Source organism: Scyliorhinus torazame, chromosome 1, assembly GCF_047496885.1.
Source record: "Scyliorhinus torazame isolate Kashiwa2021f chromosome 1, sScyTor2.1, whole genome shotgun sequence".
Classification (NCBI taxonomy): Eukaryota; Metazoa; Chordata; class Chondrichthyes; order Carcharhiniformes; family Scyliorhinidae; genus Scyliorhinus; species Scyliorhinus torazame.
In genome coordinates, this window is record NC_092707.1 from 185516478 (window position 1) to 185540911 (window position 24434).

General features: G+C 46.2%; 1 protein-coding gene across 1 annotated transcript in view; it reads right to left on the reverse strand.

The window, feature by feature from the left end:
- csmd2 (CUB and Sushi multiple domains 2) overlaps positions 1-24434 on the reverse strand; it is a 995459-nt gene that overhangs the window by 93849 nt on the left and 877176 nt on the right. The window contains exon 54 of the mRNA XM_072502405.1: positions 19066-19248. Within this exon, the coding sequence (XP_072358506.1) occupies positions 19066-19248 (183 nt within the window). The remainder of the gene's footprint in view (positions 1-19065; positions 19249-24434) is intronic.

The following is a 24434-nucleotide window of genomic DNA, read 5'->3' on the forward strand; positions in this document are numbered from 1 at the left end:
GGCAGTAACCGTTCATCACAGAAGGAAAAAGCATTGCGAGGTGTAAGGACTGCTAGGGACAAACACTCTAATGTGTAAACACCTTGGGGCCAAGGGCTATGAAGGGAAAGGACTGTAATAGGACAAGACCTATAAGGGTAACTGAGAGGGGTGAGCACTGCAACAGGTGAGCAATGCGAGAGGTAAGCTGCGAGAGGTAAACATTGTGAGGGTTCTGCACTGCGAGTGATAACGACTGAGAGGGGTAAATATTGCGAGGGGTAAGCATTGTGAGGGGTGAGCACTGTGAGGGGTGAGTACTGCGAGGGGTGAGTACTGCGAAGGGTAAAAGCAATGCCTAAGGGTAAGTATTGTGGGGGTAAGTGCTGCAAGCGGCAACACTGTGAGTGGTAAGTATTGCAAGGGGTAATACTGTGAGCGATAACACTGCGGGGGATAAGTATTGCAAGGGGTAAGTGCTGTGAGGGGTATGGACTGCACCACAGTTGATCTGTATTTGCCTGCTCCATAGAAAAGAAAGATAGATAAGCCTATCAGAATTCAGATCCAGAAAAGTTTAATAGTTAGGAAGTGGTGGATCCCTGGTAGGGAGTTCAGGAATGGTGTAGTCCTGGCTGGGAGTTAGAAAGTATGGAATACTGATTGAAAACGTTGCATCATTAGTGAGATGGAGTGATTAACATAGACATAGAATTTACAGTGCAGAAGGAGGCCATTCAGCCCATCGAGTCTGCACCGGCTCTTGGAAAGAGCACCCTACCCAAGGTCAACACCTCCACCTTACCCCCATAACCCAGTAACCCCACCCAACACTAAGGGCAATTTTGGGCACTAAGGGCAATTTATCATGGCCAATCCACCTAACCTGCACATCTTTGGACTGTGGGAGGAAACCGGAGCACCCGGAGGAAACCCACGCACACACGGGGAGGATGTGCAGACTCCGCACAGTGACCCAAGCCGGAATCGAACCTGGGACCCTGGAGCTGTGAAGCAATTGTGCTATCCACAATGCTACCGTGCTGACCTTGGTTAACAGTATCCAGTTCTTGCTGCCCATAAGCACAAAAGATTTTAGACACATTGCAATGGAGCTGCTGGCAATAGTTTTAAATCACCATTAATTTGAAAGATTCCCTGCTAAACTTCCCTTTGATTTTGAATAATTAATAGTGTATCGTTTAGTCAGATTGAATCATTGTGTCCTACAGTTTGAAAACCATTGGTTAAAATTATTACATACCCTTCACAAACCCTTCATACCCTGCAATGTACAAGTTAACCTGCTATGGTCTCATTTGATAAAAAATATTGTTCCTGCATAAAATAAAAAGTGAGGTCTGGAATTTTATTTTTCTGTTTCAGCTTTCTTTCATGCTGTTAAAGATGAGAGGTGTCACTGCGGCTGATAAAACATGTTGTAATTTGGAAGTCAGTGCCAAGAACCCCTCAGCAGCTACAACCAACACTCGCCCAAAGCAGAGTGAAATTTCTTTTACTCTGGTCCAAGAAGAAACCCTCTCCAGCACCACGCTGACACTTTTACTTCATGCACCAGCCGGCCTCACAGCTTCTCTGGCTGAGGTTGCCACTTTGGTGCTTATTAGTGCAGAATAAATGGCTAGTTTTGGAATGTAGAATTGCGCACACTGGGAACCTGATTGCAAATGACAAATGCATTTCATGTAGGACCTGATAACCAATGAGCCTGCCTCGTTCCAACTGTTGCTGAAATTGACCCAAAAAGAGATTTAATTAACACCATCAATCATAAAACAGCAATTTCTGTACCTTCCGAAGTAAGTCAGCAGAATGGGGTGGCAAACTCCTGGTGGCAGGAACCAGGAACAAGCTTCTGATGTACTCAGATACTTGTTTGTATGTGCCCACATGGGAAACTTTAGCCTTGGGAAGACAATCAAGAAGCAAAAGGTGGTAGGTAATTTGGAAGCTTTAATGACCCCTGCTGTGTCCTCTTGCTCACATTGATGAGTAGTTAGCAAAATAATACCTTTTGTGTTGGTGAGTGAGCATGACCCTTGATGAATAACATTGCCAGATGCCAGAGAGGGGAAAGGAAAGAAGATGTAAAATTAGAGAAAATTAAAGTTTGGCCACATTGGAACTAGCGTCAAAGTCTCTCCTGTGCTCGGATTCAATGTGAAACAAATTCCATGCCAGCTTTCACACAAACTTTAATATCTCACTCCGCAGCTGCCAACTAAAGTAAATGGGCTTTCATGGATCAAGTGATGCTATAATCTCTCCACGTGTGGCAGGCAGCTTCTGATAGATTTCCCCAACCATTGTCTCGCATAAGACTTCACAAATTTCTCTGAGGTGTGCACGTATCTCCAGATTCCTGCTGCCAAAAAAAAATTCAAATATTCATCTTCCCAGCACAGTGCTAATGAGTTTACACGATAGATACTGGTAGATTGTTCAGTTAAACAGGGCCCCCGAGGTTGAACAGCAAGCCACATATGGCTTAAGGGATGTACATTGTTTACAACTGCAATGGAGCAGATAATCAATCTATTGAAGGGATCTTTAAAAATTTAGTTTGGATTATCATTGATTTCTTCTTGCAGATGGGCTTGTTGGCTCACAGTTCAGTGAAGGATGATAAACATTTGGCACCCCATGGAGCTTATCCATGGCATTCCGGTGTGATTGGCAGGAGAAAGCAGTTGTAATACCTGTTCACAGTAGAAGTTCATTTCTTGCCTGCAGGAGTTATGTTTAGGAGATCCCCTGAAACACTTGCAGCAGTGCAAAGAAAAAATTGATTGGGGAAATGGGCCCGTGATTAAGAATGTAAGTAAGTGTGCAGCTATGTCTAGAGGAGTACAGGGTTTAGAGGGTTGGAGCACCACCTTTTCAAGGGCAATTCGGGATGGGCAATGCATTGCCAAAATACTCGTAATCGCATGAATTAATTTTTAAAAATCCATGAATTTGTATGAGTTAAACAGACATGAAGGAAGGGGCAATTGGAAGCGCACTGCACACTGAAAGCTCAAACACAGTGTCAGGTGGCTGCAGCCAAACAAATGCACTCTTGGTTGTACTGCTGGGCCTGTTTAGCTTAGCAGCGCAGTAGATCAAAGCCTTGGTGAGATCTCTTTGGAAATACTGTGGTCGGAAATTACTGTGGAGGGCCTGGCGAGCCTTTGAAATCTCAGTTCATATTGGTGGGACTGGAAGATCCTACCGACGTCAAGGGCTGCAAAGTTCTCGCCGTTGTTTTGTCCGCACTTCAAGAAAGAGATTTTGCTTCTGGAAAAGCTAGATAAGTGCTGTCACGATGATTCCTGACCTCAGTGATGGAAGGAGCCCTTGTACTTCGGAGAGAAACCCAGTTAGGTTATTGCTTTCCAGTGGCAGATGTCTCATGGTGCAGCATGTTACAGATGAAAGATGTGCTCATTGAGAAAAAACAAGCTCTTGCTAATGAGTGAGGGTGGGGGTTGTGATCAGAGAGGGAAGAACTTGTGGGTGAGGATTTTACAAATACATCGTAAGAAAATCTTTCCATATTAAGGTGGGACCATAATCTATTAATATCTTAATGAGCAAAATTCTGTGGATGTTGGAATCTGAAACAAAAACAGAGAATACTGGAAAATCTCAACAGGTCAGGCAGCATCAGTTGGGAGAGAAAACAGAGTTCATGGGAGAAATTCTCCGCTCTGCAATTCCGCAAATGCGAACCGTGATTGGGCAGAAAATCGGGCATCCGGCCAAAATCGAGGTCCACACTGAGTGCTGATTCGGGCGCCATGCTCTGGTCCCTCGCTGGTGGTGGTAACGAGATTTACGCCCTGTGCTGGCGGCAGCATGCAAAACCAGTATTTGCATTCATTTAAATCTGATTAGTGGGTTGGACACAGTGTACTCCCCCCTTCCATAATGCTCCGCTCCTCTCAGGCGGACGTGTCGCGGGTGTGAACTGCTACAGGTATTTACAAACTGGGCATCAGTGCTGCGGAGGGGGAGTGGAAGATTAAAAAAACACTGTAAAACCATTGAAAACTGTCAGGCTTGCTGGGAATAGCTGCCTAGGCTGGGGGAAGTAGCAGGTAGTGACTTGCTGCCAAGTCCATGGACTTGGGTGTCCCCCTCATGATCGGGGTGGCCTGGCCCAGACTGCCATTGCTGCAGTCTGTTTTTTAAATGCACCCCTTTGGTGCTGCTTACAGGCTCTTGGCTGCTCACACTGCTGTGTGCCGCCTGTGGCCTTAAAATGCTCAGAAGGCTTCTAGTCATCTGGGAGCCCACCCAGGCCACCCCTCCGGATTCCCTCACACCCCAGTTGTGTCATCAATGGAATGGGCGTGGCCAAGCTCAACCAGGGAGCCACTAGGTATTGGCACTGTTCACAAGCGCTGCCCAACTGCGGAGGAAGCAGGGGATCAGCAGAGCTCACTACGTATCAGAGGACACCTGCAACATGGTCTTAGGAACCCTCTCAGGTTCTCTGCCCCTCCCAGGGCAGAGGCCTCACTAGCGACCCCCACCCATCTGGATAATCAATTATCTCTTCCTGGTAAGACTGGCAGCGCTAACTGCCTCTGCCATCACCTCCAGGCAATGTTCAGGAGGGACAGCTTGAGTCTGTGACCCATGCTGAGGAAGAAGGTGTCCCTTGGCTCCTCACTGGCATTGAGTTGTGAGTTCACCTTGTAATGATATGTATAATCTAAGAGAGTAAAGAGTGAGCAAGATGATGTTCATGTATATCAACACTAGATGGCATCACTAAGTAGTCTTCTCAAAGGCTGCATCACTAAGCATTCTGGGAGAAGCTGATGGAAAAGGATAGTATGAGTTTGAGTTAGAGTGTAGGTTGTATTAGAGAGACATAATAGATTACTGTAACATAGATTCAATACTATTATTTTGTTAGCTATTACTCAGTGGAGTGTGCAAACCATTTAAAGTAGTGTAAAATAAACTAGCTTTGTTTTAAATACATAGCAGTTAGAATGCCGGCTGGGCCGGGAATTGGTTGGAATTGGCGCTAGCAGACTGCTGGCCCATTAGCATATCTTAAATTGCTCCTCAAATAATGCCCCCAACAGGAACACTATCTCCACACAATTCAGTCCCTGTGTCAACAGTCTCCTAAATGGAGGATTTCACCTAATGTTTTAAGTCCATTTGACTCGCCATCAGAATTAAAAGAGAGGGAAGATGTGTTGGATATGAAACTGTAGCTGAGAGAGACTGCAACAAAGGTGTGGCAAACTTAAGAACAAGTGATAGATGGAGGGAGCAGGGTTCTTGCATTGAGACAAAAAATGTATGAAATTCAAATTCAATGTTGAGTCCTGAGGACTGTAACATGTCTTATTGGAAGATGAGATGCTTGTTCACCAGGCAGGAATGTCCCTTCCAGTCGGAGAACACTTCAGCAATCAAGGGCATTCAGCCTCTGATCTCCGGGTAAGCGTTCTCCAAGGCGGCCTTCAGGACGCGCAACAACGCAGAATCGCCGAGCAGAAACTTATAGCCAAGTTCCGCACACATGAGTGCGGCCTCAACCGGGACCTGGGATTCATGTCACATTACATTCATCCCCCACCATCTGGCCTGCGAAATCCTACCAACTGTCCTGGCTTGATGTAATTCACACCTCTTTAACCTGGGGTTGCCCCATCTCTGGATCTGTAAAGATTTAATCACCTGCTAATGGTCGCATTCCAAGCATTGTTTGGCATCTTTGAATTTGTCTATATATGTGTTTCTGGAACATACCTCTTCATTCACCTGAGGAAGGAGCAGCGCTCCGAAAGCTAGTGACATCGAAACAAACCTGTTGGACTTTAACCTGGTGTTGTAAGACTTCGTACTGTATATATACCAGACTTAGCCTTTTGTTAATAAACCCCTCTGTTACTACTGGAAGCTTCCAGAGTGTAGGATCGAGCCGCCACATTGCTGCTGCTCCAGTTTGGGTTGGGCTTTGCCCGAGCATTACAGCAGGCCAAGGACAGACATGTGGGCATGAAAGCAAAGTGCTGAGTTAATACCTATTAACACCTCTCTGGGGCCGTGTCAATACTGGTGAACCAAAGATGTGCAGGTTAGGTGGATTGGCCATGCTAAAATTGCCCTTAGTGTCCAAAATTGCCCTTAGTGTTGGGTGGGGTTACTAGGTTATGGGGATGGGGTGGGAGTGTGGGCTTGGGTGGGGTGCTCTTTCCAAGAGCCGGTGCAGACTCGATGGGCCGAATGGCCTCCTTCTGCACTGTAAAAATTCTATGAACTGCCTTCCAGAATACAATGGTTTCACCTACATGTCATCAGATTTCTGAAGATGGTTTCATACACAAAGCTAAAATCAACTGCTGGCAGATACACTGTCGACTGTCAAGCTCCAGTTGAGAAGAATTTCAAAACAGATTTCAGACCGAGTCAAAGGCGTATGCGGGTGAATTGTCCTTTAAAAAGTAGCTCAATGGCAAAAGGAATCAGATGCCATTGACAAAATCATGTACCAGGAAGACAAGTTCTGTGTATCGGCAATGGAGAATGTATACAGAAATGGCCAGAGAAAACTGATGCCACACTAAGCCATAGAAGGACAATCAACATTTCAAGGTGGATTCAAAACATTGGTTGGTATTTTCTGGGCCCATCGCCGTGGATGCAGCAAGCCAGCCAAAGGTCCATTGACTTCAGCCCAACCGGTAGATCCCGCTTATCAACTCCATTTCTTTCTCTACAGATGCTTTCAGACCAGCTGAGTATTTGCACCATTTTCTGTTTTTGTTGCTTCTAAAAGCGACTCACCTGGAAATGTTTGCATTAGCAAACTTCGAGATTCTGGATCGATTAACTCTGGACAACGAGGAAGGGGCGGAACTGGGGAGAGGGTCAGAAAATATGGAGAAAAAAACTTGGCCAAGATGATGGTAACCAGGATTAAACAAGAAGTTAAAACAAATAGAAAATAATTCTTCTAAATGGGCAGATGGGTGAAGAAATTCAGCTCACTGTAGAAATATTTCTGTTCAGCTACTGTATATCTGGGGCAGATGGGGCAGGATTCTCCGACCGCGCGCGGGGTCGGAGAATCGCCGGTGGGCTGCGCGAATCGCACCACGCCGCCCGGACGCGATTCTCCACAGAGCCCGGATGGGCCGGCCGTAAAAAAAGAAAATGAGTCCAGCCGGCGCCGTTCTAACCTGCTCTGAGCCGGCGGGACCTCGGCGTTGAAGGATCCGGGGGCTGCCTGTGGGGGGGAGGGGGGGGGGGGGGAGTCCGAACCCGTGGGGGGCCTCCGATGTGGCCTGGCCCGCGATCGGGACCCACCCATCAGCAGGCCGGCCCCGCTCTCTCCCGGCCTCCTTTCTTCCGCGCCGGCACCTGTACTCCTGCACCATGTTGGGTCGGGGCCAGCACGGACAAGGGAGACAATGCGCATGCGCGGAAATCGCGCCGGTGGGACTGCGCATGCTCGGGTTCACACCGGACCCACTGCGCAGGCGCACATCCCCGGCGCCCATTCCACAGCCGGATCAGCAGCTGGAGCAGCGTGAACCGCTCCAGCGCCCTGCTGGCCCCCTGTAGGGGCCAGAATTGCTGATCCTAGGGCCCTGTTTACGCCGTCGGAAAACACGATGGCGTTTCCGACAGCGTCAACACGTAGCCTCAGGATCAGAGAATCCCACCCATGGTTTGAGTTGACTTCTGTGAACTGAAATCATTTACATATTGACTCATGGAGGATGACTCACATTGTGCAGGAGTCACATTCTTAACTGAAACATTAATTCTTGGGTAAGGAATGTCACTGGCAAGGCCAGCGCTTATTGCCATTCTCTGGTTTCTGAAACGGTGTTGGTGGACCTTCTTTGCTGTAGTCCATTTGGTGAAGATACAATTCTAACATTCTGCAGTAGGAGTGCTCATGTGAATGGGACTTTCCCACGATATGATGTGTCAACCAGCTCGTTATCAAAATGGAAAATAGAATACGGCTTAGCAAGTGAAAGAAAATAAAGGGTTTGATCTACTCCAATAGGAAGATCTACTGCAATAGCGCACGCATTTAACCAGGTGTTTAGCGCAGAGAAAAAACACGCTATTGAATGGCCATTCAGGTAGATTTGGGGGCCTCAGCGGGGAATACACGGCTGAGATCAAAACTCATGCCCTTTCCTGCACTGAGGACCTCCATTCGCCGAAACTCCTCAGTGCAGAAGGCGATCAGAGTGCCATTATTAAATGGAATCCCGATCCCTCGACCTCCCAAGCCCCAATTCACCAGGGGGTCCTCAGGCCCCCCTGCACCCACATAGGGCACTCTGGGCCCGATCCGCAGTGCAGGGAAAGTGCCAGCCCGGCACCCTTGCAGTGGCCCTGCCAGCTGGCAGTGCCAGGGTGCCATCCTGTCCAAAGGAAAAGCATTCGGGGCCTCCAATCCCGTAGGGGACTCCTACAAGTCCCATTCCATCTGGTCCTTGTGTGTGGAGACCAGCATTGAATGATGCTCTCCCAAGGTCTCCAAGACGAGGGAGCTAGATTCTACACCTTGGATAGATCATGGGAATGCTAATTAGAGTGAGACTAGCTGTCTCACTCCAATATGCAGATTTTCTAAAAAGTAACGTCTCGTGAGACCTAACGTGGTCTCGCGAGATGTGATGAGCCGGGTACATCCCGGAAGAGGGATCTCCCGGTATCTGCCGGTTACGTTGCGCCATACCGTGATGCCTTTCAGGTGCAATAAGACCGGTAGATCTCACCCAAAGACTTTTGATATCTGGATTCAAGCTTTTAGAAATGGCAGTGAGAAGTCTTGAGGGCAAGTTAGGGGCGACACAGTGGTTCGCACTGCTGCCTCATTGCCAGGGACCCGGGTTCAATTCTGTCCTTGGGCGACTGTCTGTGTGAAGTTTGCACTTTCTCCCCGTGTCCGCGTGGGTTTCCTCCGGGTGCTCCAGTTCCCCCCCACAGTCCAAAGATGTGCAGGTTTGATGGATTGGTCATGTTAATTTGTCCCTTAGTGCCCAAAGATGTGCAGGTTAGGTGGGGTTACGGGGGTAGGGTGGGGAAGTGGGCCTAGGTAGGGTGCTCTTTGTGATATCCTTGTGCTTCCACTGATCCAAGGTGAAGCAGAAGCAGAGGCTGAAGAGAATTCAAACAAACAAATAGAAGATGTGTCCAGTCTGCCAATGCAGCCAAGCAGGTGTTTCAAATGCAATTAGCTATTGCTGCCAACTCTGGCAATGAGGTCAACAGGCCATGAAGTGAGACCCAGAGGAATGTGAACAGCAGATTTTCTGAGCAACACAACCGAAGTGAAGTGAACTGAGCTGCAAACACCTCCAACCCCAGTTCCGACACCTCTTGAAGTGCACATGAACAACAGTGGGCACAAAAGAAAATGGAGAGCTTATCAGTTCCTCAACACTGATATTCCTCACGGTGCTGCTCCTAAATCTGAACAGGAATGAAATACTTTTGGTTGTATGTGACTCTGATAACTTGTGTAATTCCCAAGCAGCTAACTTAAAACATTTTAGATGAAGTCTGCAAGACACGAACCCATGAGTAAGAATAGCTGTTTCTTCCCAAAATAAATAGAACACTTAAAACACTGTCACCAATAGCTCTGGGAAATTATCATGAATGCAAATGGCTAATGATTACACATTTAAGCTGATAGAAATGACTCAAATTTTAAATGTAGATATTTTAAGTGGTGGGATCTCTACCACCCTGTAAGGTTGGAAGTTCCAGGATTTTGACCGAGCAATGATGAAGAAATGATGATAGATATTCAAGTCAAGATGGTACACGATTTGAAATGGAACTTGTTTCCATGCTCCTTTTGCCCTCGTCCTTCGAGATAGTGAAGTTAATGAATTTGGGAGATGCTTCCCGTCTACAGATTTTAGCATAATTTGTTCATTGACTAAACTTGAGTGATACTAAACTGTGTACTGCATTTATTAATTGATTAACTCACTAACTGCATTTAGTTAAATTACCCATTTTATAAAAATCCATAGGCTGGATTCTCCATTTTTGGGACTATGTCGCTTCGTCATCGTGAAAACTGTGTTTTTTTACGGCAGGAAAACTGGCGTCAAAAGGCCACAGATTTGCAGCCTTGCAGGGGGCTAGCAGGCAGCTATCATGGAGCTTGTAGCTCCAGCTGCCGATACGGCCCCCCGCATCTCTGGGTCAGTGGCCTCCAGCGGCCACGCCGTGCTCCATGGCGAACTCAGTCCATTCAGCTGGACAGCTGAAATAATGTCCCCTGAAATCGGCCGCTCGCCCGATCCAGAACACCTGCACACAGAGCCCCCAGTCCCGAACTCCCCGAGTATGCCGCTTTTTGGACGGCGGAGAATCGCGGAACCTGCGCCGGTCCCTATTTTGTGCGGGAAATCGGATTCGCCGCCCTGTCGCTGAACGCGATTTCGGCATTGGGGTGCGGAGAATCCAGCCCCATGTAGTGAATGAATTTTATAGCCGGCTCTATATTACAGTTGATGAGAAACTTTGTATGAGTTTATTTCTTTTATACACTTGAATCTTATTTTTCCTTATGGATTGCCATAAAACATAATATGAGTGGATTTTCAATTCCTCAGTTCAGAAATAATTGGATGATAGATGAACATGCAATAAGTCATTGAATGGTTTCAAGCTGATTGCTAGTTCAGGAACAGGTAGGGTAATTAACCTTAAACTTACACACTGTTTCTGATCAATATGACATTTCAGTTTAGCACTAACGTTGGCCTCTCAGTGTGGCTATATGCATGGTGCTAAATTGTGGACAATTTTATTGTGCTGTAGACTCACTATAATCGGTTTGAGGCTGAGGATTGGTGCTGCCACAGTGGGGCACTTTAACCCCATTAATTTGGATAGGTTTCAACTCGGGCCCTAGACTACTGTTACTATTCTTTATTAATAAAGGCAAAAATTGCTGGAAATATGTAGCAGATTAGACAGGATCTGTGCAGAAAGAAGTGGGTCAAATTCTCCCGGTCCCACAGAGAAACCGGTTTGGAGATTGGATCAGGAGCAAAATGAAAGAACCGCTGATGGGTGTGATTTCCCAATGTCAACCTGTCTCCGAGCAACATTGCCAGAGACGGGGTCAGACTGGCGCTGGTCGCCTGCCCAGAGTGGCTGCAGTAAATCAGATTCAATTCAATTAAGTGCCTGCATAGGGGGGAAATTGGTGATGCCACCTCTTCTCCATCAGCGGACAAGCCCCACCCAGCCATTACTGGGTGATGGTCTCCAGATGGCAGGCCGGGGATCTATGACGTCTCCTTTAGATGCCCTGCCCTGGATGCACAGTGATGAGACGGCCACAGTCACTTTGACAGACTATCCTATGGAGGAGTTTCCCTTCCACCTTGTTGGCTGGACAGCTGCTGCCATACTTACTTTCAAGAATCTTATAACTTTTAAGAATCTTCTAATTCTTCAGAGGGCTCCTCTATCTTGAGGCACCCTCGCATTCTCCTATCTACATCAGCATGTCTATCTGTCCCAGTGAAGCTGCTGGCCTAATATTGCTGTGCTCCTCTATTGTGTCTCCCTGTTCCCTGGTCCATCATCACTTTAAATGGGTTGGGGTCCGGAAGTGGCTTCTTCATTGATCACCGCCCAGAAGATCGTTAGCAATGTTCTGCCATGGCAGAACTTGTGGGAAAATTCAACCACTGTTTCAGATTGATGGTCTTTTTTCAGAATTGGAAAAGGTTACAGACCAAGAATAGAAGCTGGGAAAGTGGGAGTGGAGAAGGGAAGGCATGTGATGCGGCAAAAGACAGGAGAAATTAAATGACCATAAGGAAGGCAAAAATGGATGATACTGGGATGAGTAAAACCACAAGGAGAAAAACAGAGAGCAATGCAGATGAGAAAGATAGAAAAGACACATGGAACTTGTTGGAATGAAGAGTAGAGCTTCTTCAAGATGGGAATTCATGATCGAGAGACGTGGCCTGACCTGCAGAACATTTTGAGAATTTGATCTAGATCTTGGTGTGCAGGGGACAATTTCAAAGTTTGCGGATGACACAAAATTTGGGCGTTGTGTCAACTGTGAAGACGACAGTGCAAAACTTCAAAAGGGTGTAGACAAGTTGGTGGAGTGGGCAGCTAAGGGGCAGATGAAGTTTAATGCGGAGAAGTGTGAGGTGATGCATTTTGGTAGGATGAACATGGAGAGACAATATGAAATAAGGGGTAAAATTCTGAAGGGGGTTCTGGATCAGAAGGCTCTGCATGTATATATGCATAGGTCTTTGAAGGTGGCAGGACAGGTAGAGAGAGCAGTTAAAAAAGCATTTGGTATTTTGGGCTTTATTCAGAAAGTGTAAGAGCAAGGAGGTTATGCTGAACTTATACAAGACACTAGTCAGACCTCAGCTGGAATATTGTGTACAATTCTGGGTGCCACGCTATAGGAAGGATGTGAACGCATTGGAGAGAATGCAGAAGAGGTTTACAAGAATGGTTCCAGGGATGAGAAACTTCAGTTAGGAAAATAGAATGGAGAGATTGGGACTATTCTCCTTGGAGAGAAGAAGACTGAGAGGAGATTTGATAGAGATGGTAAAAGTCATGGGGGGGGGGGGGGGGGGGCTGTACAGAGTAGATAGGAAGAAACTGTTCCAGCTTGTAAAAGGTAGCCATGATGTGGAGATGCCGGCGTTGGACTGGGGTGAGCACAGTAAGAAGTCTTACAACACCAGGTTAAAGTCTAACAGGTTTGTTTCAAACACTAGCTTTTGGAGCACTGCTCCTTCCTCAGGTGATTGAAGGAGCCTGAGGCTTCCTCACCTAGTGCTTGAAACAAACATGTTGGACTTCAACCTGGTGTTGTAAGACTTCTTACTGAGCTTGTAAAAGGATCAAGAATGAAAGGGTACAGATTTAAAGTGATTTACAAAAGAAGTACATATAATATGAGGAAATATGTTTTCACACAGCGAGAGGTTCAGGCCTGGAATGCACTACCTGGAAGTGTAGTAGAGGCAGATTCAATCGAAGCACTTGAGGGCATTAGATGATTATTTGAATAGAAATAATATGTAGCGGTATGTGGAAAGGCAGGGAAATGGCATTAAGTCATGATGCAGACATAATGGGCCAAATGGCCTTCTTCTGCGCTGTAACTGTTCTGTGGTTATTCCAGATTTCCAGCATCTGCAGTATTGTGTATTGGTATTGCAACACTTTATAGTTTTGTTTAATTATTTTGTGGATAGAACGAGATTCATGGGAAAGAGGATCAAAACATGAGAGAACAGAGTCTAAATCTGCATTTTTATTATAGGACTGGATTTTCTGCCCCCCCACCTTCCCTGCGTGGCATGATTTCCGGCAACGGATGTGACTATTCATTAGCCTGTGTTGGGATCTTCCGGTCTCGATGATGTCTACAGTAATTTCCGTTGTTCAGACTGCTTGTAAACCCACCATGGGGGTGTTACCATTGAGGGATCCGAACATCCCATTGGCGTGAAGGGCCGGAAAATTCAGCTTGTAGTCTCTGGTTTGGCCAGGAAAACTATGCAATTATACAACTTCTCAAAATTCCTCCTGCTGGCATTGTTTATAGTGTACGTATATAATATAGCACCTGAGCATACATATAAAAGGAAATAAAAGGGTCATGATTCACTCTCTTGTATCTTTTCCTGAACCAATTCAATCCAAGGTATTCCCATAAATGAGTTCATCTGGTCCTTTTAGAGGGGACCAATTTTAACTGAATCTTGTGCTGACAACACAACTTTCTCATTCCTCGATATTTTGTGATCTCAGGGGATCTCAGGAACCGCTGGGGGCTGGCATGAATCCCGCCCCTGCCGGTTGCCGAAGTCTCCGGCACCGGATATTCGGCGGGGGCGGGAATCGCACCACGCCGGTTGGCGGCACCCCCCCCCCGCGATTCTGCGGCCCGGATGGGCCGAAGTCCTGCCGCTAAAATGCCTGTCCCGCCGGCGTAAATTAAACCACCTACCTTACCGGCGGGACAAGGCGGCGCGGGCGGGCTCCAGGGTCCTGGGGGGGGGGGGGGGGCGCGGGGCGATCTGGCCCCGGGGGGTGCCCCCACGGTGGTCTGGCCCACGATCGGGCCCCACCGATCCGCAGGCGGGCCTGTGCCGTGGGGGCACTCTTTCCCTTCCGCTTCCGCCACGGTCAGATTTAGACTCTGTTCTCTCATGTTTTGATCCTCTTTCCCATGAATCTCATTCTATCCACAAAATCCACAGTCTCCACCGTGGCGGAGGCAGAAGAGACTCCCTGCACTGCGCATGCATGGGAAGCTGCCAGCAGCCGCTGGCGCTCCCGCGCATGCGCCGCCCGGAGATCTCATTTCCGCGCCAGCTGGCGGGGCACCAAAGGCCTTTTCCGCCAGCTGGCGGGGCAGAAATTCGTCCGGCGCCGACCTAGCCCCTCAAGGTTGGGGCTCGGCCCCCAAAGATGCGGAGCATTCCACACCTTTGGGGCAGCGCGATGCCCGTCTGATTTGCGCCGTTTTGGGCGCCAGTCAGCGGACATCGCGCCGTTTCCGGAGAATTTCGCCCCAGATCTTTGCTTTGAATAGACTTGCCCTTCAAACTCAGCTGGTGTGTCCTTTTCTCGTGCATGGGAACAAGCATAATGATTCCGGTTTCTTTTTACAGGATAATTTGGTGTCAACATGCTGTGTGATTGAGATGATGAGTTTTTTTTGTTGTATTATTCCCTTTGGGTTTGAACCTATCACCCTCACTCAGATTTGGTAGAATTCTGGCTGTCTTAAGATAGAATTCTCCACTGGTTGGGGCAGCTCGTCCTCATTTTAACAGCAGTTGTACCAATATAGTCACAGAGGTACAAGACTTGTTATCAGTGCTGACAACATTATTCTTGGCTGTCTTTCATAACTCTGCTAAAATATAGCCTTTTCCTTGTTAACAATGCCAAGTACAAGTCAGTTCTGCTATTGCTTTCACCGCTCTTTTAAATCCATCTTTGCGGGACTTCACAATGTTTTCTACCAACCATTGTGATCAATTAACTTGCTTCACTTCTTGTACTCTTGCCAAGCAAAGGTGGGTTCCCAAATGAGACATCACTGTTTGTGATGTATAATCGAATAATCATCAGTTGCTTCATCAATGACCTTCCCTCTATTGCGAGGGCAGAAATGGGACTTAAAAAATTTTTTTTTAGAGTACCCAATTATTTTTTTTTCCAATTAAGGGGCAATTTAGCATGGCCAATCCACCTAACCTGCACATTTTTGGGTTGTGGGAGTGAAACCCACGCAGACACAGTGAGAATGTGCAAACTCCACCCGTCAGTGACCCAGAGCTGGGATCCGAACCCGGGTGTTTAACGCCGTAGTCCCAGTGCTAACCATTGTGCTGCCCAGAAATGGGACTATTTGCTGATGGTTGTGCAGTATTCATAATATTTATAATTCCTCAGATAATGCAGCGCTCTGCATTATCCTACTTGCAAGGACTTGGACAATATACAGGCTTGGGCTGATAAGTGCCAAGTAACATTCGCGCCACACAAGTCCCAAGCAAAGACCAATCTATCACAAGTGATAGCGCATCCACCTTCCCTTGACATTTGATAGTCTTGCCATAACTGAATCTCCGATCATGAATATCTACTGACCAGTAAATCAACTGGCCGAATCACGCAAAGCAGTTTAAAGGCTGAGGGCAGGGCTCCCGTTATCAGGGCGAGATGGGGGTCAGAGACCTGCACTGTGCGGGAAACAGTCAATCATTGTGCTCTTCCCCAGGGTAGTGAATTAATGAACAGGAGGTGGCCTCTTGATGCTGAAGGGCCAATCAGAAGCCTTTCTAGCTTGAAATGAGCAGCAGGCTGTGAAGGCAGCAAAGTAAGGGAGAAGGAGACATCTTCTCTCTGATTTTTTATAAGTTTATAATAAAAATTAGATGATGCAGCCAGGCCACTACAGAGTAACTAGTGGCTGCTGCAGCAGCCAAGCAGGTAGAGAAGACCTCCAGGCATCTAAGCTCTCCTCGGCTACCTGAGGGAACTTGGGAGGTCGACTGGAAAATCGTTACAAGATGCAATGCAGAATCACAGCAAGACTTCTTTGACAGCACCTACCAAACCCGTGACCATCACCACCGAAAACTATTTGAGCAGCAGGTGCATTGGAACACTATTGCCTCAGGGATCCCTCCAAGTTACCCATTGTTCCTGACTTGGTGATATATGTTATCCTTGTCGCTGTGTCAAGTTACTAGCTAACAGAAGCACCATCACTCATGGGCTGGAATAGTTTAAGAAGGCTACCCGCCACCTCTTTCTCAGGGCAACTCATGACAGACAATAATGGCTGGCAGAGACAGATTTCTTTTCTCATCGTGTTATGAGAATGAACAAGGAAAATGCTGTACTTGCATTTTGTTATATTTTTAATTACGAGCTTGGCTTTTATTGAACCACCACGAGACTCATCACTTTGAATCCTAATTATTCCCTCTGCAGATAATGAAATTACCTCCTGTCAGCCAAAAGTGAAGCTTGTCCCTCGATGCTGTAAATTATTAGAAAGTATTTGCAAGAACCAGCCCCAATGATTCATGCAGATGTTTATGTTCCACACGAGCCGCCTCCCATCTTTCTTCATCTCATCCCAGAAACATTATAGTCTTTCACCTTCATGTTCTTATCCAGTGTTTCATAGAAATTATAGAATCCCTACAATGCAGGAGGCCATTCGACCATCGTGTCTGCACCAAACCACTGAAAGAACACCTTACCTAGGCCCACTCCCCTGCAACTCCGTAACCCCACCTAACCTTTGGACCCTAAGGCAATTTAGCCTGGCCAATCCACGTTCCTCGAATGTAACAATGCTAGTACCTTTAAAAACTCCCTATGGCAGTGCTTCCCTCATATTTTATCTGCCTATTCAATAAGTTAAACCAGCATCATTCCATCCGCTACTCAGCATTTCCAACTCCTCCGAAAGACTACACCTCACTCTTCAACAAAGCAAACATGCTCCCTTTTAGTGTCGCTGCCTTTCACCGTGCCAGTTATTTTTTTATTGGAGACTATTTTGTTTACCACTTTCCTATTTGCTTTCTTGAATTGGAGACTATGGAGGTGATTTTCCGTCCTGTCCCACCAGGTAGCGGGTTCCCCAGCAGCCGGGCCGGCCAGCCACGCAAAACGCTGTGCAAGTTGGCGGGACCAGAAGGTCCCACGGGGTGGTATTTGATATGCAAAAATCTGTCCTATGAGTGGGATTCTTTGGTCTCGTCTTGGCGGGACCTGGTGCGAGTGAGAACTGAAAATTTGTATTCTGACTAAAACTCCATTCGCTGTCAGTGACACCGGAAAATCCCAGCCACAAGCAAGGAGAGGGAATTTTGCCCTATTACTTCCCTCTCTTACCTACCTCAACTTCCACATGCACTAATAGTGATCTCCCAAATCCGTTCCAGATTAATGACACAGTAGCATTCAAAGTATTCCTCCAACACATTTGCACAGAGATGGAATACTTTTGATTACATCAAAGAAGACCTTCAGTCACAAATCAGGACATTAATATTGCAAAACTGATATGTCTGCATGTGTTCTGGACAATTAGTTCCATGGGGGAGTTCAAACTCACTCAGGAAGTTCAATACAAAGGATTTTTCAATTCTATTAATGATGTATTTATAATACTCAGATTGAGTGTGAAAAGAAACAATGGCCACCCTTTCTTTGCATGCTGATAGAGAGATAGGATAAAGTGTGTAATCTACAGCATTTATCCAACAACCTAATCCCTGCCAGTTCTGAAGAGGTTCATTTAGGTTCAGGCTATTTCCACTGTCCATTATTTTTCATACTTGAGCTGAAATTAAATTTAGCATCAAATCTGCTGCAGGCTATCTTCCAATTCAACTCCTCCATTGAGACCAGTAATGCGAAGGACAGTTAATAACCAGATTACAGGGCCGGGGATTCAGATTAATCCAATATATTTAGATCATCCTTTTAATCAGCCACTCATTGGTCATCAGCCCCCCTTAACCACGCTTTAATCAGCACCGCTTAGCTATATCTTTAATCAACTTCTCTTTATAGGGTTTGTTAAAGAGGGACTGATTAAAAATATAATTCATCAACTCATTGAACCAAATCATTGATTAATCCATTTTAGACATTATCTCTGATCAAACTCTCTTTAACCACCCCTTTACGAACCCCTCAATAATCGTTGTGTAAATATTCTCACCATAAATGACACAAATGTCTGATAAAATCAAATCCGAGCTTGTGAAAGTTAGAGTAGATTTCTTAAAAAGCATCTTCCTATTTTAATAATAGAATGTCTAAAAATATAGCCGAGCAGATGTAGAGAACTCTGATGCAGATAAAATATAGTGTTGTGGGAGCTCATTGTAAGACATATCGGCTATTGCAACAATATAATACACTATGGAAGGGAAATTTCAGTGTGTTAGATTGTCATTGTCCAATAGCCGCAAGTACACTACTTAAACCTATTTAATGCCAGCTTCAAAGGAACATCATGGGTTGGATTCTCTGGTACCCCTGCCATGTGTTTCTCGGCGGCGTGCCTTTCGGTGGCGACGGGATTCTCTCTTCCTGCCATTTGCCAATGGATGAAATCACTCTGTGCTGCTGGAAAACCCACGGGCGGGGGTGCACTGCCAGAGGAAAAGATAATCCAAACAACGGGACAATTCCGATCCTTGTAAAACAGCACCAGTGTCTTGTAACAAATGCATTGGCTCGTATTTGATTTGTGCCAATAAGAGGCATTACCAACCCGTAAACCGCCAAGCAGCTTAATTGGCTTTCAAGGCAATATGCAGGACAACGTGCTCCCTTTATAAAGCATGAAACTAATTTGAAAACCTTGGCTTGATATCAAATAGCTCCAAAAAAAAACTTTTAGCTAATGCACCATTTGCTCAAAAGCTGGTTTGAACTATTTGCTTTGCAATATCATGAATTACTGTTTAAGTTCCTGAGCTGTTCTGTGCTAAAGCCCAGTGAATCATGTACCTTGACATTCTGGCTGGATACCAGTCCAAGTTCCACCTGGTTGGCAGACACGTTCCGAAGATCCTTTAAGTGCATGGCCAGCTTCACAGGTGAATCGAAGTAAGTTCTTCACTCGGAAATCCTTGCCCAAACGAATGCCGTGTGCTGGGATTCCTGGGTCACCGCAATATCCAAGATTATCACCTGAAATGCAAAGGTGCACAAAAGCATTATAACTCTTCAAATATAAGATGATCAGATCACGACTGGATTGTCAATGAAAAAAAATCAGAATTAGCTATGCAGCCTCATTTAAGATACTTAAAAAAAAAATTATCTGGAAGTTAGGGAATAGATGAATTGTCACCCAAACGATGGAATACGATCATACATTTGAAATCATTCCGAATAATTCTAACATATATTGACAGGTCCACTACAGTGCTGTTTGTGGTTGTCAGAGACATGGGCCTTAATTCTCCCGATTGGAGAAGGGGCAGCACGGTAGCATAGTGGTTAGCACAGTTGCTTCACAGCTCCAGGGTCCCAGGTTCGATTCCCAGCTTGGGTCACTGTCTGTGTGGAGTCTGCACGTTGTAAATTCTATGATTCTATAACTAAGTCCTCCCACCAGCAGGAAAGCAAGTGATTCCCGTTGGCGCTAGGAGCGTCCCCGACATGCCATTCAATAGCACACTGGGGTTCACGCTGGACCCAAGAGGGGCAAGATCTAATCTCCCTGTAGGGTTTTGCTCCTCATGACCAGAGCGCCTTTTAAAAAAGCGTGCCCCAACCTCAAAATGCTCCTGTAGCACACCACCGCCCTCATACCCCTCCCCCACTGAATGGCTGCAAAAGCATCCCCCAGTACCACCCATCAGCCATCAAAAGAGAAAATGCTGGAAATTCTCAGCAGGTCTGGCAGTATCTGTAAGGAGAGAAAAGAACTAACATTTTGAGTCCGGTTGACCCTTTGTCAAAGCCAAAAGGCATAGAAAGTGGGAGATATTTATACTGTAGGGTGAGGGAATGAAAGATGAGTCATAGCCACAGAAACCAAGGGAAAAGAGTGCAAATGGCAGTCCCCAGAGAGAATAAAAGGTATGAAAAGCCAAATAGCACAGAAACTAAAATCAGAGGGTAAGCTGTGACAGATGTAGATATGGGGGGTGGTGGGGGGGGGGGGGGGGGGGGGGGTCATGGGCGTGAGAGAGGCAAAATAAGAAAAAGGGGGGAAGGTGGAAGCAAAGGGGAGAAAATGTAAGGAAAGGGGGGACAAGATAGGGGGAAAGAGTAGGGGGAAAATATATAAAAAGACAAGAAAAAAATAAAAGGTAAAAGACAGTTATGGGGCAGGATTCTCCACGAACCGGCGGGCCGGGCCACTCCGGCGCCGAGGAGTGGCGTGAACCACTCCGGTGTCGGGTCACCCCGAAGGTGCCGAATCCTCCGCACCTTCAGGGGCTCAGCCGGCACCAGAGTGTTTGGCCCCCCCCCCCCCGCCGGCAGCGCGGAAGGGGCTTGGTGCCATGCCAACCGGCGCCGAAGGGCCTCCGCCAGCCGGCACGAGTTGGCGCATGCGCAGGAGTGCCAGCGTGTGCTAGCGTCATCCTAGTGCATGCGCAGGGGGGTTCTTCTCCGCATCGGCAATGGCGGGCCCCGATCACAGGGCAGGCCACCGTGGGGGCACCCCCTGGGGCCAGATCCCCCCCCCCCCCCGAGGACTCTGCAGGCCGCCGGTAAGGACCTGTTGTGATTTACGCCGGCGGGACCCGCCAAAAACAGGCGGCCACTCGGCCCATCGCGGGCTGGAAAATTTGGCAGCCGGCGGGGACGGGATTCACGCCACACCCCTGCGATTCTCCGGCCCGGCGGGGGGGTCGGAGAATCTCGCCTAAGATCTTTTGATTTCAGATTCTAACCTCCGCAATAATTTGCTTCTACCACCCATCAGCCTCTCCCCTCATTCCCCATCCTCACCAACCCCAACCCGCCCTTCAGACCCACTATTCCCTCCCCTCTGGCCCCACTCCTTGGCAGCACAGTGCCATCCTGGAACCTTGTACTCCAAGGGGTGGCAAGGGAGTGAGTACCTTCCCTACAATTGCTTCCAAAGTGCTGAGCGGGGGGTCATTCATGGTATCGGTGGGCTTGTTCTAGATTGGAGGGGCTCAGGTCCTGGGTCTTCCCTCGATTAGGGGTCGTTTGGCTGCTCATTCCATTTGTATACTTTGAACAGTCTTTCAGTATCTTAAAAATAAAAAAACTGTTTAATTTAGAGTACCCAATTCTTTTTTTTTAAATAAGGGGCAATTTAACATGGTCAATCCACCTAACTTGCACATCTTTGGGTTGTGGAGGTGAAACCCACGCAGACACAGAAATAATGTGCAAACTCCACATATACATCAATATCTTAAAATTAAAGTTCTCTGACAATAAAATGAAAGTCTCCCCATAATTACTCCTAAATCCTTTAAACAGTCTGTCAGTATCTCAAAAATACAGTTCTCTCATAATAAAGTGAAGGTGTTACCATCTGTACCCATAAACTCTTTAAACAGTCTATCAGTATGCCAAGTTCAAACATCTATGAGATGAAGATAAATTATCCTCTTTAATGTGGTGAAAACTTTTGAAGTGGTTTCTCACAGTTAATTTCTTTGCTCTTTCAAGTATTAAAGCCTATTTGTATGCTTAGAAGCCTAAAAACTTTGAACTGCATTTTTACATTCAATTTCTGAGGCTATTGTCTTTTACGAGCTTCCTGATTGACAGATTCAGGCAGTGTCAAAGGGGGTATTAAGATTGTTTAATTATGCAGCTCATTATCTCAGGGAGGCAGCTGGTTTTCAAAAAACCACAGTTTTTTAAAAGGCTGTCTCTTAGTTCTAAATAGCTTCCAGTTGCTGAGAACTGCCTGGACCTCTCAATCAGACAGCTTCTAAAAGGAAGTGGCGCATGAACTTTAATGTAAACAATGCAGTTCAAAGCTTTTAGGCTTCCAGGCATACAAACAGGCTTCAATTCTTTAAAGGGCATTGAAATTGACTGTGGAAAAATCACTTCAAAGGTTTCCTCCACATTAAAGGGAATACTTTTCCCATCATCTCACAGATCTTTGAACTTGCCATACTGACAGATTTTATAAAGGGTTTAGGGCAGCAAATGGGAACACTTTCACTTTATAGTCATAGAACTTTAATTTTTAGATACTGCCTAATTGTTTAAAGGGTTTAAAGGCTGCAGGTGGGAAGAGCAGCCAAACAACCCCCATCCCAGGAAAGACCCCTGACCTGAGCCCCTCCAACCTAGCTCAAGTCTTCCCTGACACCCACCTCAACACCCTGGAGGCAGGAGATTCACACCCCCTTGCTAACCCTCAGAATGTAAGCCGCCAGGACGTGCACTGATTCACACCAGCAGGATTCTCGGCTGGGGGGAGCTGGAGCTTCCAAGCAGTCAGGTGAATCGGTCACCTTGCCCGTAAATTACATGAAAAACAGCTCTAATGAACTATTTGCATGTTCCCACAGGGTCTGTGTGGGAGCCTTGTTGGAGGTATCGGGAATCTTGTTGGGGCCAGAGGGTGGGTTTGGAGGTTCACAATGGGTTTGATGGCCGGTGTGAAACCTGTTGTGCCCCAATCCCTGTGCAGCAGGCCTTTGGGATTCCCTCTGCTGGCAGGCGGTCCTGGAGTATCCCAGCAATAGGCTGGAGAGTGGACCAGTTGGCTGGGGAATGCAATTTGAAGAAGTTCAGTGACCGGACATATTTCTCATGTAGAAGCTAAAATGGAGCATGGTGAGTGTGGCAAATATCTTTCAGTATAACACATTACAAGGCTATATTTGTATATGATGCCACTGTTTGTGTGTAATTGACAGGAGAAAGCAATGTCATCCAAGATAGAATTAAAAAGTTTATATTTTATTTGGTGGGATTTACCAGCTGTTCACACTGGCCAGATCTTATGGTCACATCTTATAGTCGCGGGCTTCCCAATGGTGAGGGGGGTGTTCAACGGGAAACCCCATTGACAATGGCGGGACTTGAAGATTCCACGGCCGGACACTGGTCAGCCACGCTCTGCTGCTGCAGGACATGCCGTGAAGGAGGAAGAAAATCCTACCCAGAATGTTTTGCTGTTTTTGCAGAATACACATCATAGCTACCTTCAAAATATTCATTTTTCTGAATACTTGTTTAATTGGGATCATGCTGTCAAGCGTTATCCATCATAAGAATAATTTAGTGAAGCGCTGTCACTTGCAAATAGCCCTGATACACTTTCCGAATGGCTGGTCTATCCATCAATTTGAAAAAAAGCTTTGGATGTAATTTGAACCCCAACATGAAACTTGTGTAGTCACACAAATGACAACATCCTGTTATTTTGAATAGAAACAGTTTCAAACTGATTTCTGTGAACCATACTCCAGAAAGTGCTTGCGCAGAGAAACATGAGGACATTTGACACCTCTTGCACGCCCTTGATTTTAATTGGCCTGAGCAACAGAAGGAGTGTCCGTGAAGGGTAATTCCTCCCTAAAGTTTTTGCCCTCGCTGCCCAATTCTCCTCCTTTAAGATGCTCCTGAATAACATCTCCCCTTGACCAAGCTTTTGATCATCTGCCCTAACATCGCCTTATGTGACGTGTGTTGAATTTTGTTTGACAACATTCCGGTGAGGGCCCCATTTGATGTTTTATTATGTTAAAGACACTCTAAAATGTTGTAATTTGGGAGGCGCAGCAGTCACCAGGTTGACTTTCTTCCTTCAGGTTAGCAGGTGGCTGACAGTACAAGAGCTGTGGAAAGTCCCATAAAGACAAATGCAAGGGGCCGTAAAGAGGATTGATAGAAAATGTTGGAAAGGTTTCATACACGAAAAAGGCAACAGTATGCATACAATTTGTGTTTGTGACATTAGAAAAGAACACGTGTATGATGAACGTGGGCAATTTTAAAACAAATTTGGAATGGTTATATGAGTTTTCCTTATTAGTTGTTTTACTGCTGGCTGATTCTGGATTGCTTATTACGAACTACTTCCTTCGTACTTGCTAAATGGCACATTTCCATTTCTGCCTAGTATTTTTCTACAATTCACCATAACGCTGCTGATGCAAGGTCAATTGAAATATTTAAAACTGAGATTGGGAGATTTGCATTAGGTAAGGGTACTGAGGATTAAAAAATCAAAATGCAGTTAGTGTACAAATCTGGTTGAATGGTGGGACAGGCTAGAGGGGCTGACTGGCCAACTTCTATTGGTTTATTCATCTCAATGTACTGAACATAGCCTGTTGATATTAAAGCCAATCCATTGCAGGCTTGACATATATGTTTTTGCATTCGTGACAAGATATTACAATTTAAAATCTTAC